This window comes from Bos grunniens, chromosome 4 (genome assembly GCF_055505025.1).
Source record: "Bos grunniens cultivar Pamir isolate PY7600 chromosome 4, Bosgru_T2T1.0, whole genome shotgun sequence".
Taxonomy (NCBI): domain Eukaryota; kingdom Metazoa; phylum Chordata; class Mammalia; order Artiodactyla; family Bovidae; genus Bos; species Bos grunniens.
The window spans coordinates 65,610,586-65,627,839 of record NC_141168.1 but is presented as its reverse complement, the minus strand read 5'-3'; the positions used below and the strand labels follow the sequence as shown (position 1 = coordinate 65,627,839).

Here is a 17,254-nt window from a genome sequence, read left to right as displayed (position 1 = left end):
CCATATAGGAAATAAAACAGTATTTTTTCATTTTAATAAGATCTCCTCCTGGTGATTAATCTTAAAATAATATATTGTAACTACTTAAATATCTTGAATATTTTACCAATTGAAAAATCTCACCAAATTTTAAAATTACATTCAGGTACAAGCAGAAAAAAAAAAATATGATCCTCAGATGTAATCTTGAGTATGTATATAAGACTATTGTGTTTTAGTGTAAATGAAATTATAATCATTTTTACCAATGCTAATACAGCACTTGATCTGAACAGTCTTCCTTGAATTGTATTGTAGGAGAGGCCATCTAATTCTATCCTTTTCTTTCAGGCAAAATTATTCTGAAAACTACCCAAACCAAATGCTTATAATATTCTCTTATTAAACATCTCCTGGAGATATTGTATTCTTTAGTAAAGTATTATTTCAGGAAATTCTATATCTTTCATGTAGTCATTCCTGTTGTTCTATGTCTTTAATCTTGTCATTTTTAATGCTGATTCTCAATTGAAATAAATGTTGGAGTTCCTATCCTTTTACTTAAAGTTAGAATTACACTGTTTATGTGACTGATTTCTATTTGCTATGTCAAATAAGCTCAATAAACTTAGATCTCCCCTCGAGTTCCTAACTATTAAACTAATAAGCTAGTTTGTAGTATTTCAATGCAAAAGTCAAAGAAGAAAAAGATCATCACCAAGCAGTGAATGACAGCACTATTATAAGGACTGTGCACTGCCAGAACCATGGTTATTAGGGAAGCTGAATGGATGAGTAGGCTAGCTAAGAAGCGCTCCCAATCCTACCTCCTTTACCTTTGAGTCCTGATTATTGAACTCCTGTTGAAGTCAGAGAAGGGAATAGACTTTATTTTACTAAATTACAAAATTAAAAGTACTTCAGAAGATCATTCCATTTATTCCTCAATCCTACATGTAAAGTTAGCTGTATTAGATTTGTTGAAGCTCTCTTAGACAAATAATGAATAATTTTGAATAATCATTACTATTTTCTAGAAATCTAATTTTTAATTCAATTTCATTCAATAATATAATTTTATGAGTACACTGAAAAGAAAGTTTGAATAGATTTATAAAACTCAAATGTAATACTTCCAACTGAAATTTAAGCTATCTTAAATTTCAATGATTAAATTTAAGTATCATTTTGTAGAAAGGTTAATACTGTGTCTACAAACAGAAGTCATTTGAATATGTTAAAATTATTGATTGTGTCTATGTGTGTTTACAATTTTTTCCCATATATGATTTTTAATTGGAGGATAATTGCTTTACAATGTGTATTGGTTTCTGCCATACATCAACATGAATCAGCTATAGGTATACGTATGTCCCCTCCGTCTTGAACTTCCCTCTTACCTCCCACCACATTCCACCCCTCTAGGTTGTCACAGAGCTCCAGTTTGAGTTCCCTGAGTCATACAGCAAATTCCCACTGGTTATCTGTTTTACATATGGTAGTGTATATGTTTCCATGCTACTCTCTCCAATGTGTTACAATTTTAAAGGTATTGTTTGAAGGAATTAATATGTACAGAGTATTGGTATAGTCAATCTAGTTGATAATGTATTTATTAAATTAAACATGTGTGTGCTAAGTCATTTCAGTCATGTCAGACTCTTTGTGATCCTATGGACTATCCCTCAGGCTCCACTGTCCATGGGATTCTCCAGGCAAGAATACTGGAGTGGGTTGCCATGCCTTCCTCCAGGGGATCTTCCCAACCCAAGGATCGAATCTGCATCTCTTATGTCTCCTGCATTGGCAGGAGGATTCTTTACCACCAGCACCACCTGGGTTTCAAAAGTTCTAAACACGTCAATATATACATAAAATGAATGAATAAAATAATCACTTCAGCATGATATTCTTGCTGCTGCTAAGTCACTTCAGTCGTGTCCAACTCTGTGCGACCCCATAGATGGCAGCCCACCAGGCTCCCCCGTCCCTGGGATTCTCCAGGCAAGAACACTGGAGTGGGTTGCCATTTCCTTCTCCAATGCATGAAAGTGAAAAGTGAAAGGGAAGTCGCTCAGTTGTGTCCAACCCTCAGCAACCCCATGGACTGCAGCCTTCCAGGCTCCTCCGTCCATGGGATTTTCCAGGCAAGAGTACTGCAGTGGGGTGCCATTGCCTTCTCCTGATATTCTTGAGCTTCCTTCATATTTGTTTATACATTCAATATCTGTGCTGAGCTTCTAACATGGGAGAAAGAATAAGTAATTTTGCCCACCTGCGTTCAAGTCATCCTTGATGCATTGCTTTTTTGGTGGAAAGTACACATATATGTATACATGAGCTTTTCACTTTTCACAAAGATAGTAATTTTCCAGTATTTTATACTGTTTGTATTAGTAATAATACCTCATTCAAAGCTAACTTTGGTAAATCAAGTTAGGTTTGAGACCATGGCAGTTATACAAATATTCAAGGCATTTATTTACAAATATCATAAAACTCATGCAGTTCAGGGCTACTCCTGTGGCTGATTTATTCATGTTAGGCAACTTGCTTTTGCCCTTTCATGGCTTTGACAAGCTTCCTTAAAATACCTACATTTCTGGCAATATTTTCCCATAGAGTAGCTACCCCCATGATGCAAAATAAAACAACTCCTTAAATAAAAGTGTTGATGTTTGCCATGTTTGCATCTGATGTAACTTATAGGCAAAGAAATTACATTCAGTGAAACTTTACTGTTTATCAGATATCTTTATTTTAAGGAAGAAGACTTTTGTCTTATACCCCTTTATATATGTTTAGTCACAGTGTTGTCAATACTACCTTTCCAACAGTGGCCTTTCCCTGCACTTTCAAAAGTTTCAGAAACTTTTATGTGTGTACCATCTTCCCGATTGGACTGCAAGGTCCTTGAGGTCAGTGATAATATATTAGTTTAAGCATTATTCCCCACTGTAACTAACAAAGGGTTTCATGTGGAAAAGCTCTAAGAAAAATACTGATTAAACCTGATAACCATAAAGTCTGGTAAAATCCTAAAGTATTCATTCTAAATAATTAAGGAATGAATTATGCTTATTATAACATTAATGATGAGTTGTTTTATTGGTTTCACAATCTTTAAAACTCAGGGGCCTTCTGGTTATCTCCATCTGGATACCCAGGTGGCAAATTAACTCCGTTATGTCCAAAACCAAAGTTAAATTTCCCCTTCAATCCTAATCCCTCTTCCTTTATTCTATATTTTGTTTAAAATCATAGACATCATTCCAGTCATGCAAATAAGAATTATCAACATAAGAAATGATGATGCGATTTCTCTTTTGCAAACTCATGTTAATTCTGCACTCATATTCTATTCCGTTGCCACAGAAGTAATGACTGTGCATTTGATTATAAATAAACATTATTTTAAAAATAAAGAATAAAGTATACAAAAACCATATTTACATATTATAAAAACAACAGATAAGAGGGAACTTTATCTCTGAATATTTGCATATTTGTTGCCTAAATTGACTCAAAATTGAATTTAGAATTGAACATATCATCCATATTAACATCTTGTAGTCAGTCTAAATTTCCTTTCAGGTACCAGGATATCAAAGAAAGATCAAATTGAAAAATAAGTTAATACAGTCAATGGCACCCCACTCCAGTATTCTTGCCTGGAAAATCCGACAGATGAACCTGGTAGGCTGTGGTCCATGGGGTCACTAAGAGTTGGACACGACTGAGCGACTTCACTTTCACTTTTCACTTTCATGCATTGGAGAAGGAAATAGCAACCCACTCCAGTGTTCTTGCCTGGAGAATCCCAGGGACAGGGAAGCCTGGTGGATTGCCGTCTATGGGGTCACACAGAGTCGGACACGACTGAAGTGACTTAGCAGCATATGATACTAAAGGATCATTCAGTCTTCCCTTCTTTCTTGTCTTCTAAAGAACTGACTCATTTTCTTTGGGACCCTTTGGACTGTAGTCTGCCTGGACCCTCAGTCTGTGGGATTCTCCAGGCAAGATCGCTGGAGTGGGTTGCTATGCCCTCCTCTAAGGGATCTTCCCAACCCAGGGATCAAACCTGTCTCCCGTGCCTCCTGCAATGCAGGCAGATTCTTTACCCGCTGAGTCATCGGGGAAGCCCACTGAGTCACTACAATGTTACTATTCTGTAATGTCATGCAATCTTAATATCCCAAATAAATATCCATTAGTCAGCTTTTGGCTTCCTTCATACCATAGGGTTGCAAAAACTCAGACACGACTAAAGCAACTTAAAATACACACACACATGCCACGATCCAGACCAGTGGGAAAATAGAAAAATCCAACAGGTTGAGTAACAAAAGACCAAAAACAGATACTGTATGTCCACTGATCAGAACTGAGTCATTCATTCTTTCTTTTTGCCAGGACCATGGCCAATACTGATTATTCATGTTAGTTCTACCGCTGCTGCTTGCTGCACTCACTGATTCTGACACCTGTGGATTCCGATCTGGCTGTTGTTCTGTCTCCTTTTCTTTACCTGAATGACTTCCTTTGACTGGGTCTTTTGCCTCTACCAGATTCCTCCTGTGTACCTAAACCTAAACACCTAAACCATGTCCTCCCTGTCTTGAGACTGCAGATTCTTTGTCTTTGTTTATTTGAAACCATAAAAACAAAAGCAATTAAAGAGAAATAATGCAGTGTATGTAAATGGTTAACCTTAAAACCTACCTAAAGATAAAATAATGAATCTGCTACATTCTGTTGAGTACTTTAAACAATTACTTTATATATTTTACACTTAAAGAAAAGTTATAGGAATAGTATGAAGATGTCCCATATTCTTGTAAACTATATAATAGTCCAGTTGCATTGATTCTTGTAGGTAAAAGCATTTATCATTGAAAACCATAAGCAATGGTAACTTTCTGATGTGTAGCTAATTACTGATTTTTGCACAATATAAAGTAAATTTAAAATTTTTTGTGAAAATAACAAGCTCAGATGGAAATAGTAGTTATCACTATATTATAATGCTTTCAATTTTTAATTATAGTATTTTTCTCTTTATGATATAAGAATTAGGAAACATATTTTTAGGAAATTAGCATAAATAATTACATATTTTATATGGAAAAATAATAGTAAACCCCATGTATAATGATATATTAATAATCTTTGAAATCACTATCCTCAACTGTCATCTCATAGTTTTCCTAAGAGTCTTACTATAATTTTCCTAATATTCTAAAGAGCTTTACTATATTAAACCTGAAGTTTCCATCCAAAGTATAAATGTATTATTGAAGTAGGTAATGCATGGTATTTTTAAGTAGTTATATTTCATTTTCTCATAAGAAGTGTTTTAATGAAATGCTGAAAATTAAAGTTTTATTATCTACATTTGTTGTCCAATTAACTTTCAGTATGCAAGTATGGATGGGTTCCTACTGAAAATGACATTTGTGAGACTGAAGAGGGGTAGTCTTTCTTAGTACAATAGAATATACTTGTCTGTGACTAATTGTAACCTCTGAGGACATTAATTTTTCAAAAACCCTCAAAATTATGTTGGTGTGATTATAAGAGTTTTTTTTTTTCTGTGTTATTCTTCAGTTTCTGGAGAATCTCTTGACTACTTATGGTAATTTTGGACCAATTTGCTTTCATTCTTTCAGTTTTTATCTGAGCATCTATAACATTTATTAGAACTTGTCTACAAAACCAAGTGGGACTCTCATCTTATTCATGGACTGTAGCCCATCAACAGCTTTAAATTTATGATATTTTACTACTTTAACATGTGAGCTTGTTCTTTTATTCAGAAATATCTAATTATATAAACTTAAGGAATGCATGTTTCAAATATCTCTCTTATTATTTCTTAAGTGATATAAAATTATCTTCCACTAGAACCCTTTTATACATTGTAATCAATAAGGCCCACTCCATTTACATAAGAAGAAATTTAGGCAACAAGGGATTTGTTTGATCAAGTTCAGGAAATATATAAGATGAAAAGTTGTTTTGTGATTTAAGTTATTTTGTGATTAAGGTCTCTAATTCCCTGTGCTCCATTAAGCCGATTAATCATAAAGAAATTATGGAGCCCTTGTTTTCTTCTAGTTAGCTTCTATTTTCAAGCATTAATTTGGTTAACAGATAATATTTATGAACATGAGAAGACCGTATGTGCCAAATGGAATAAAACAGACAGAGGAGATCATAGGAGATATGAACATAGATGTTAGAGAAATGATATACTGCAGGCTGCCCTGATTAGAAACAGTATCACAGAGGAATTGAACTTAATCTTGAAATGGGTAGGTAGAGAAGAGTTAAGAGACTGTTTATACAGAATAAAAAATATTTGTGGACACAGGAGCAAATAGATAAGTAGGTGATTTTGTTAATCAATTTGACTGCCTGGAATAGAAAGAATTATGAGAGTCAAACTTGAAGAACAAGGTTGAGAAAGAACTGCACAGTCTTGTTAGACCAAGGATTTTGAATTTAGTTCCTATGCTCAGGGACGAAGTATTATTTTAGCTATATCAATTCAGAAAGTGCATGCAGGATAAATCAGAGAAAAGTGGAGAGAAAAGCATGAACTAGGTCACTGTTCATAAGAAGGGACATAGAGTTTCTACATTCATAACTTTATTACTGTTTTATATGTATGGAATGTTTAAAATGTAGAGTTTATCCTTTCTCATTTTTAATATCAATAATTGAATTCTGCTATAGGTCATCTTTAATGTAAATAAACATATACATATTATGCTACTAATTATTTTTTATTTAGACACTTCTATACTATTTCATGGCTGATTTATTTTACTATTCTGGTGATACTTAGGGGAAATTTACTGCTATAATTGTTTTTTCACCCAAATTCTTCCTTCAAAATCTAACGTGTATGTTTTAATTTTGTTAAAAAGGTTAGTCCAGGTATTTCAGTCTTTATCCTCTTGGATGGATACGTGGAAATCACACCAGTATGGTTTTTCTATAATACCAAGATTGAGAGGGTATTGATCCTGGTTCAGATGAAAAGAAATGGTCAAAGTATTACTAGCAAAGTTCTAACTTTGCTTTTCAGCTTGCATATTAAAAGGGTGTAGAAAAAAGATTAGTAACTAGAATAAATGATCTTCATACATTCGACAAATATTTATTAAACACCTACTATGTGCCAGGTACTGTTCTGAGTACTAGAGATACATCAATGGAAAAAAAAAATGATAATCCCTGTCCTCATGTAGCTTACATTCTAATGGAAGGAAAACTAATAGGTAATAAACATAAATATTAAGCAAATTATCTTGAAAGATGATATATGCAATTGAGAATATAAAGAGCAGAGCAGAACAAGAAGAATAAGAAATAAAGACTACTTCATGATAAGTGATTAGAGACTTGAAGAGAGACAGTCATGAAGAAATCTGGGGGGAGAGAGCTCCATGCTGAACAAAGCAACCACTGCAAATATTCTAAGGATATCCAAGATCTCCCCTTCTGTTTGCATTAGGTTTTCATGCTTTTCAGGTCTCCAGTACATTCTTGGGTTTATTTCCCACAGGATCCATCACTACTCACAAGGTCTCTGAGAGAAGGAGGGAGTACAGCATAGGTACAGATGAAAACACATCATTGGCAGTTTATCTTTGGCATCAACTCTTTTAGGGTCCCTTTTCTGCTTTCTCTGGCTGTCCAAATCTCTGTATCCTATCTTTTAGATCCATCTTTGCTACTGAAGGACTGAGTTGCAATTTTGTCTTGGTGAAGGTGCAGTTGTGTTATTGTATCTATCATGATTTTATTTTCAAAATGTTCCAGTTATCCTAACAATTGACTGCTGTGCTGTGCTTAATCACTCAGTCATGTCCAACTCTTTGCAACCCCAGGGACTGTAGCTGCCAGGCTTCTCTAGGCAAGAATACTGGAGTGGGTTGCCATGCCCTCCTTCAGGGGATCTTCCCAACCTAGGTATCGAACCCAGGTCTCCCACATTGCATGCAGATTTTTTACCTCCTAAGCCACCAGGGAAGCCCAAGAATACTGGAGTGGGTAGGCTATCCCTTCTCCAGGGAAACTTCCTGACCCAGGAATTGAACCAGGGTCTCCTGCATTGCAAGTGGATTCTTTACCAGCTGAGCTACGAGGGAAGCTCCAACAATAGATTATGAATATTGTAATATTGAATAAGTTTATGTACATTGATATCTGTGAGAAGAAAATATTCTTCATAAAATCAATGCCCTTAATAAATTAAGCAAATCATTTCACATTGATGATTTGGAAAGACAGTAAAAGTAATCTTGCAGGTTACTTCACTTTTGTAGCAAATAAGGAAAAAAGAAGACCTGAATGTATGCGGTTTTGATCTTTCTTTATAAAACATTATTTTACATATTATAAACTCCAAACACATTAAACTATCAGTATTATCCACAGATATATTTAAGTCATTACATTGCATATTCTGTTTTTTTCCATAACTGTCACCTCATCACTACCATTGTCATCTCAAGACTAATTGTCTCTTTTGTGGGGTCTAACCAACTGGTGTCCTTGGCAATGCAGTTTATTGTCCTTGCATTTACAATAATTGTTGGGGCAATTTGCCACATAGTGCAATTGGAAAACATTTTACCATCCCAGGTTTAAGTCTTAATAAACACCATCAATTTTATAATCAACAATACAGCTGTTAAGGTAGAGAAGATTAATGTTTCTTATCCTAAATAGCATCTAGATTTCCTTTCAGTTAAAAAAAAATCAGTAAATTTAAATTCATTGATGTATGAATTGGTAATATCTGTGATAAATACAAATTAATTGTTTTATAGACCTAACAGGAGCAGAAGTAAAATCTTTATAAAATTTACATTAATGCTAACCTACATGATTATGTATACCCTCTCCTCCTCCCACCCCACAGAAAATCTTCAGTTCAGTTCAGTTGCTCAGTCGTGTCCGACTCTTTGCGACCCCATGCACTACAGCACGCCAGGCCTCCCCGTCCATCTTAATAGCAGAGTATTGTTACTGAAGGATATATTTTCTCACTATCCATACTTTGATATAGTAAAAGCCAGTAGTGTAAAGCAGTGTTTCTTAAGCTTGGGTACACATCAGAAGGGGAAAACTAAGGCACTCCTGCCCAGATCCTCCTATAAGACCACACTTTCATTGGTCAGGGTTGGGTTGCAGGCACAGATTTTTAAAAATCTCCTCAGCTGATTCTGATATGCAATGAGTTGTGAACAGTATAAACAAAAGATGAAACACAGATATTTTGAGTTGTAACTTTAAAAAATTTTTTGAAAATCACTTAGTCTCAATATCCACTGAAAGAATAACACTATTAAACAAAGAAAAAATTAGCAAATAAAGTAATTCTGTTGCAAATGTGACATGAGGGATTTTTAAGCGTTAATAGCAACATTAAGGACTGTGGGAATTAAGATACCAAATGTAAGCTTTACAAACAGGGCATTTATTAAAGAAATTTTGTCCTATCATTTGTGATGACTTGGGAAAGAAAAAAGACTCATTAAATAGCATGGTAAAGTTTTCCATTTAGAATGAAATAAGCTTTCAGAAAGTATTTACTCTTTGAAAAGTGTATATTTTACAATTCAGAAAAAATCAAACTTTTAAATATGGTGTGTAATCTTATTAAAGGATATGATCTTCTTTCAGTCTGATCTCTTTGCAAGCCTATGCACATGCGCAGTTGCTATTGTCTTCCCTGAGTTTGAGTTATGGATCTTATTACAGTTGACCCTGTATGGATCCTGTATGGACCCTGTTATGGATCTTAATACAATGAGGATACCAGGGGTGCTGACCCTCTTTGTAGTTGAAAATCTGAGTATAACTTATAGTTGGCCTTACATACACTCAGTTCCTCTGTATCCATAGTTCTGCATCATCAGAGTTAACCAACTGCAGTTCAGGCAGTACTATAGTATTTACTATTGAAAAAACAATTGGCATATAAATGGACTCATGCAGTTCAAGCCTGTGTTGTTCAATGGTTAACTGTATTTTCTTCTATAGGATTCCATACTTCCCCAATCCTGAAAGGTATGGCTGTGATTTTAAAGCGCCAGTTTTCATTTATCATTCTTCAGACAGTAAGCTCTATGAAGGCAGTTGATTCAATCACAGCTTGTGCTAGTGGTTTAATTTCTAGCATGATCTAGCATGATGCCTAGCACAAGTTAACTATTTGTTGAATGAATAAACATTAAATTTTGTCCAACATTATTCTAACTTAGCCTGATTTCCAATCTAAGTTATAATAATGTAGAAGGACAGAATCCTTTTAAAGCCACTTGATAGCTGTATTCTTCAGAACATTAAGTATAAAGTCCTGTGCCGTCATGTTACAAGTGTGGCAGAGATCCCCATCTTTGGAAGCATAACTGCATCCCTGCAGGATTTAGCTCTTGTGTCTGACACCTTCAGCAATCCCAGCCTGTGTCCCAACTTCTTCAGTCATCTGTTCTTTGTCTTTTAGTTCATATTGGTTCTCATCTTGTGCTTCCCAAACATCATACTGCTCTTCTAATCATAGTAGTCTATCTTAGTGAGCCCTTCACACTTCATCTTAGGATTCCCTGGTAATGTATATCGCTTTACTTAATCAGGGATCCAAAAGCTTTCAACTGGGAGAGTCATCTTGGCACAGATGAGCTCCTCCTGCCTACTCCATCTCCTCTAGTGAAAGGCACCAGAGGAATAATACAGTGTTTGTGCTCTAAGCTTCTTAAATCAGTTGGATTTCTTTTCTTGAATCTGTAGATTTGTTTGCATCATCTCTGAATCTGCTTACATCTACTCCAGTCTAGAAATTAGCTAGGACCAATAACTGGTATATGTTTTCTAGCATCACAGTATTGAAATTAACATGAACAAGAATATGAGATGTAGATAATTGCATGTGATAACTACACTTATAGAGACTATTTATTTTAAAAATAATATTGCTTCCTATTTAAAGAATTTTAATCAAATAGATTCTATGTAGTGTATCGGCAAGTTAGCGAAGATCTTAAAGCTAATTTAAAAATTCTACTGCTTGGACATTATCAAAGTTAAGCACTCTGCACTCCAAAAGACACAGTCAGGACAGTGAAAATGGGAGAAAAGACTTACAAATCATGTATCTAATAAGTGTCTTACCCAAAAGAACTCTCACAGATCGATAATAAAAGACAGCCTAATCTGAAAATGAGCAAAGATTTAAATAGACATTTCTCTGGAGAAGATATAGTAATGATCAATAAGCTGCAGTCTATGGGGTAGCAAAAGAGTTGAACACAACTTAGCAATTGAACAGCAACACAAAGAGCATGAAAAAGAACTCAACATAATTAGCTACTATAAAGTAAGTGAAGTGAAAGTCACTCAGTCATGTCCAACTCTTTGCGACGCTATGGACTGTACTCCATGGAATTCTCCAGGCCAGAATACTGGAGTGGGTAACCTTTCCCTTCTCCAGGGAATCTTCCCAACCCAGGGATCAAACCCAAGTCTCCCACATTGTAGGTGGATTCTTTACCAGCTGAGCCACAGGGGAAACCCAGTTACTATGAAAATGCAAATCAAAACCACAATGAGATGCCACTTTACGCCCACTATAATGACAACAATCAATAAGAGAGATAATAATAAGTGTTGGTGAGAATGTGGAGAAACTGAAATTATAGGATTATCATAAACCCAGCCATTTCACTTCTAGGTATCTAACCAGGGGAAATGAAGACACATGTCCATCCAAACACTATGCAAATTGTTCACAGAAGCACTGTCTACCAGAGCCAAAAGGTGGAAACAACTCAAATACCTATCAACTGGTGAATGCGTAAATAAAGTCAGTGTATCTATACAATGGAATACTATTCACCAATACAAAATGAAGTATTGATACATCCTACAACACTGATGAACCTCAAAAACATTTTCCTCCATAAAACAGGGAAGAAGCAAAAAACACATATTGCATGATTCTCTTTAGTGTGAAAAGTGCAGAACAAGCAAATATATTAAGACAGAAATAAGATTAGTGGTTGCCTAGGACTGGGGAGAGGAGTAAAGAGTGATTCTAACAGTCACATCCTTTTGGGGGGTTCTGGAAATGTACTAAAATTAGATTTGAGTGGTAACTGCACAATTCTGTAAATTGAACAAATCTGAATTAAACATTTAAAATGGGTGGATTTTGTGGTATGTAAATTTTATTTCAATAAAGCTGTTACCTTAAAAAAATATATTACTAATTTTGTGTAGAGATACAAATATATTATGATAAACAGATCTTGATTTCTGAGCTGCACTGCAGAATTTAGGGTTTATAAGTTTAGAAATAAGGGTCTGTTTCTCCTAAAATTTAGTAGAGGAACAGTAGTAAAAGCTTGTTTTGTTTTTTAGATAAGGCTAGAATAAAATGAGAAGAAAATGAATATAGGTTAGCATATAAAGTCCCAGAAAAAAACTGTATTTCCATACATGGTGTGTGTATAAGCTTTAAAAGATACTTGAATACCTTTCCATGACTTCTATAGCTAATTCTATTGTGGGAATAGGAATATAAGTTTGATTCCCTTCTTCATAGTATGTTAATTCAAGAACTGAACAGCTTTCACTCTATAACATTTTTCTTATTGTTTCAACAGGGAATGCAGATATTAATTTCATCTTTTTTGCAAAGTGTAAAGTGTTGATGTAATAATAATAGCTAATACTTATTGATTGCTTGCTGTATGCCAGACACTGAGCAATTCAAATCCATTTCTTCACTCATGTGTTACATTGGCACAAACACTTACTTGGCTTACTTAATTGCACTATTCTTTCTTGTGTCCTCTTTCATGGCCTTTCTCTGCTCTCTTTTTCTTTTTTCTACTCCACTACTCTTTCCCCACCCACCTTTAGAGCAAATTATTCAACTGTTGGCTACACTCTTTGTTTCAGAGTTTCACATTTTAAAAGCAAGTGTTTTGTTCACATTGTTCTGCCTTTGGCCAAAGACCAATTTGATATTACAGAAAAATATCAAATCAGATTTTATGCTGAATTTTGATTGATTTAGTCAAAATGTTCAACTGGTTTGTTTATATAAACCTGCCTTAAATCAAAGAAAGGTGGGCTGAAGGGGAGGAGGTCTTTGAAAGTGAAGTGGTAGATTCCACAGAAGAGCAGAATCTTTTGTGAAAAAATCTGCAACAGAGGACAAAAGAAAGAAAATACTAGTTCACAAAAGGTGTGGGTGAAGGACTGGCAAAGCAAACCTATAACAGAAGATGTGGACATTTGTGAGTATGCCTCAGTGCATTGCATTAATAATTTGCATATTAAGAAGTCACGAGTCTTCATGTTAATGAATCCCTAACTAGTCTCTGACACAATAGACTGAGCGTCCCTGGAGGAGTCATTATGGCCCATCATGTCAATGATCCGCATATTAATGACTCCCTTACAGGCTCATCAACAGGTAGCCTCATAGGCTTCCATTGAGTTCTTTTTCATTTGCTTTTTAAATGTACCTTCTCCTCCCTTCCTTTTGTAATCTATTGTGAAGAATTGACAAAAAGGTGCATTAAGATGATTTTAATGTGATGTAAGTTCACAAAAGCATTAAATTTAGAAATAATACATTAAGACTTTCTGAGTCTGCCTACAAAACTTTTCAAAAGCAGTTACATACAAATCCAGTTTGATAATAGCATTATTATTTGGATTTCAACACAAACCATCCAATCTAATTTATCATATTTCTCTTTTCACTGATATATCAATTTATGCTATGATTAGCATAAGTAGAACAGCTAGTTTAAAAATGTTTGTGAAATTGAATTTCTTGAAAATGGAAATGAATTTCAATGGATTTCATATCATAAAGATTACTAAACACTTACTAAAACTATAAAACTAAAAAGCAGAAACTGCTAAGATATAGAATTTTAAAATATAAATGAATTTTAAATTAAGAGAAAAAACAAGACAATAAATAAATGGTCCTAGGATCTAAAAAAAGTATTTCATAACTTATAAATTTAACATTTAGTTAAAAGCAATCACATGAAGGCAGTACTTTAATATTTCTAACTTGATTTGGCTTGCTCTGACTTTTGTTGGTCCTAATTATTGTATTATTATATATGAAATGCCTGGCCGGATGAAGCACAAGCTGGAATCAAGACTACCAGGAGAAATATCAATAACCTCATATACGCAGATGACACCACTCTTGTGGCAGAAAGCAAAGAGGAACTAAGGGCCTCCTGATGAAAGTGTAAGAGGAGAGTGAAAAAGTAAAACTCAACGTACAAAAAACTAAGATCATGGCATCTGGTCCCATCACTTCATGGCAAACAGATGGAGAAACAATGGAAACAGTGACAGAATTTACTTTCTTGGGCTCCAAAATCACTGCAGATGGTGATTGCAGCCATGAAATTAAAAGACACTTGCTCCTTGGAAGAAAAGCTATGACCAACCTAGACAGTATATTAAAAAAAACAGAGACATTACTTTGCTGACAAAAGTCTGTCTAGTGAAAGCTATGGTTTTTCTGCTGGTCATGTATGGATGCAAGAGTTGGACCATAAATAAAGCTGAGTGCTGAAGAATTGATGCTTTTGAACTGTGCTATTGGAGAAGACTCTCGAAACTCCCTCAGACTGCAAGGAGATCAAACCAGTCAATCCTAAAGGAAATCAGTCCTGAATATTCATTGGAAGGATTGATACTGAAGCTGAAGCTCCAATAGTTTGGCCTGATGCAAAGAATTGACTCATAGGAAAAGACCCTGATGCTGGGAAAGATTGAAGGCAGGAGGAGAAGGGGATGAAAGAAGATGAGATGGTTGGATGGCATCACCAACTCAATGGACATGAGTTTCAGCATGCTCTGGTAGTTGGTGATGGACAGGGAAGCCTGGAGTGCTGGAGTCTATGAGGTCGCAAAGAGTCATACATGACTGAGTGACTGAACTGAACTGAATTATTATATTTATGATATCTGGTGATTTTTTACAAACATAAAAGGTATAATCTCCTATATGAAATACTGTAGAACTGCTCTACTAGTACTTATATTGAATTACACATCATTTCCCCTGATTTACTCTACAGATAAAGGGAAAGGTATTGATATATGCTTGAAACTCTCAAGAGACAGGAATGGGACAAAGGCTGGGGGAAGAGTTGTAGAAGATTGCCACTTTGCCCCCACTAAAAAGAAAAGAACAATCACATGCAAACTATACTGTCTTGGGAAACAATACAGGGCACAGATGCTCAGGGGAGTGGCTGCCACCCTAAGTTGGGCAACAGATCCTTTTGGGAGGTGAGGTTCCGAAAGATTTGATTTCACAGCCTGGAAGTCTCATGCTCCTTTGTTTTCCTTCCTGCTCTCAGCCCTTCCAAATACAACCTTTCCACATACACACTGGGAATATCAATTTACATTTTAAATTGCCTTCTTCTTAAAACAGTTTTCAAAACAATATGTAACACAAGTTCTGTAGAGCTTGGATGTCAAAGCTCAGTATTGAACAAACCAAGTATCTTAGTGATACTTACATGTAGATTTCACAGAGAAAACAGGTTTAATCAAGAGTTCCTTAATTGCAATTAGTTGGCTCACAGTCATGACCCTGTGATAATGACATTTTACACAACCACAAACAAATCAGTAATAAATAAAGCCTGAGAATTAGTATCCTTAGGAAAAAACAGATATTAATAATTCTCTGATAATATTTGAAAGGAAGATGAAGTATAAAATCCTTAGAAATTGCTTTGTAGGGGAACATGGAGAATCAGAATGTCAGAATTTTAAAGTAGTAAGAATCTCAGCTGGACAACCATTAATTTTTTGTCATCCATGGATGACAATTACTTCCATTAAGAGCTGAGGTAAAATAAGGACTTTAGACCAAATAAAGTTAAGAATTTTTTCTGGTATCTCTCTGATATACATTCTTTAGTTTTTCCTCCATCACTTAAAAACATTTACATTTCTCTCTTGCTAGAATATAATTGGCAGATTGTGGCAGAATAGTCCCTTGGACCAGGTTTACCTATAAGTTTTTTTTTTTTTTTCCATTTAAAATTCATGGATTCTGGTTGTAATTGCATTGCTCCCAAAGCAATCTACAATATTTTTGTTGTTCACATGTGAACTTCCAAGATTTGACTTCATTACAGACTAGATTCTCACATTTTGGTATTCCTTTAGAAGACACTCTAAGGAGATCTCATCTCTATAAAATTGCACATGATGCCCAGATTTGATCACAGAATTAAATCCAAATAATTTTTTCACTCTAATTCATGTGGGATGGGGTGAGCAAGAAAAAAATAGTACCCACCACTTTGACATGACAAAGCAGATTTGAAAATAGCAATCCTTGGCAGAAGACAGAATTAGGAAATGAAGCAACTTTGGAAAAGTAACTTACCAAAGAATTCTTCAACAGGTTATGTTTTTCAGTTGCTTCTTTCTCTGCTATTGAAATTTCTCGCATCAAGAAGGCATGGCACCATCATCGTCAGTATGTTTTCAAGATCAAGGACTGAAGCAATAGGCAGTGTGCTAAATTTAGAAATGCAGAAGATTTTTGGGAATGTAGCAATTCAGCTTTATGGAAAACAGGAAAGTGACTCAATAAAACCATCTTGTCACTAATGTGGTAGTATATACTCAGTTACCTGAATACTTAAGTCACTAGAGTTTACTCAAGGGTCTTATGTTGCCATGGTTTATGCTTACATTTTAAGAGTAATAAATTAACTTATATCATATGTGTTACACAATATATTTGCTCATCCCAATCACTTGTAGATATTGGTAATGTTTTTTCATTATTAAAAAGTTTTATCTGGACATAGTAAAATAATGGGGGAACAAATTATTGTATAATCTGCATTATAAATTGTACAAGACTAGTTGACAAATTGTAGTGGTAGGATTTCTGTAGGTATTAAATTTGAAATGCTAACTATAATATTTAATTGAGAATGTATCTTTGTATTGCAATGTTAATAGTTATTTCTATTGATTCTTCTAGCATTTATATGTCTTTTGACAATAAATTTTAAAAATTTCCAAATCATATTTCAAAATTATATTTATGGGATGCTATTAGTCATATAAATATGGAATTTTAAAGCAGAAGGCCTACTATTTAATATCAAAACTGAGAAAGGCAAATTTTTTCTATTTTGAACAATAAAGGAGTTGATAGGTAGTGGCTGCCAGG

The 17,254-nt window shown here is 34.7% G+C and overlaps 1 protein-coding gene across 3 annotated transcripts in view; it reads left to right on the top strand.

The window, feature by feature from the left end:
• Positions 1–17,254, top strand: part of PPP1R3A (protein phosphatase 1 regulatory subunit 3A) — a 40,545-nt gene that overhangs the window by 8,708 nt on the left and 14,583 nt on the right. The window contains exon 2 of one of the 3 annotated variants that reach the window (XM_086396651.1): positions 10,635–10,733. The exons of the other annotated variants lie outside the window; for them this stretch is intronic. Coding sequence (XP_086252777.1) covers positions 10,635–10,733 — 99 coding nt within the window. The remainder of the gene's footprint in view (positions 1–10,634; positions 10,734–17,254) is intronic. 3 annotated transcript variants of the gene reach the window in all.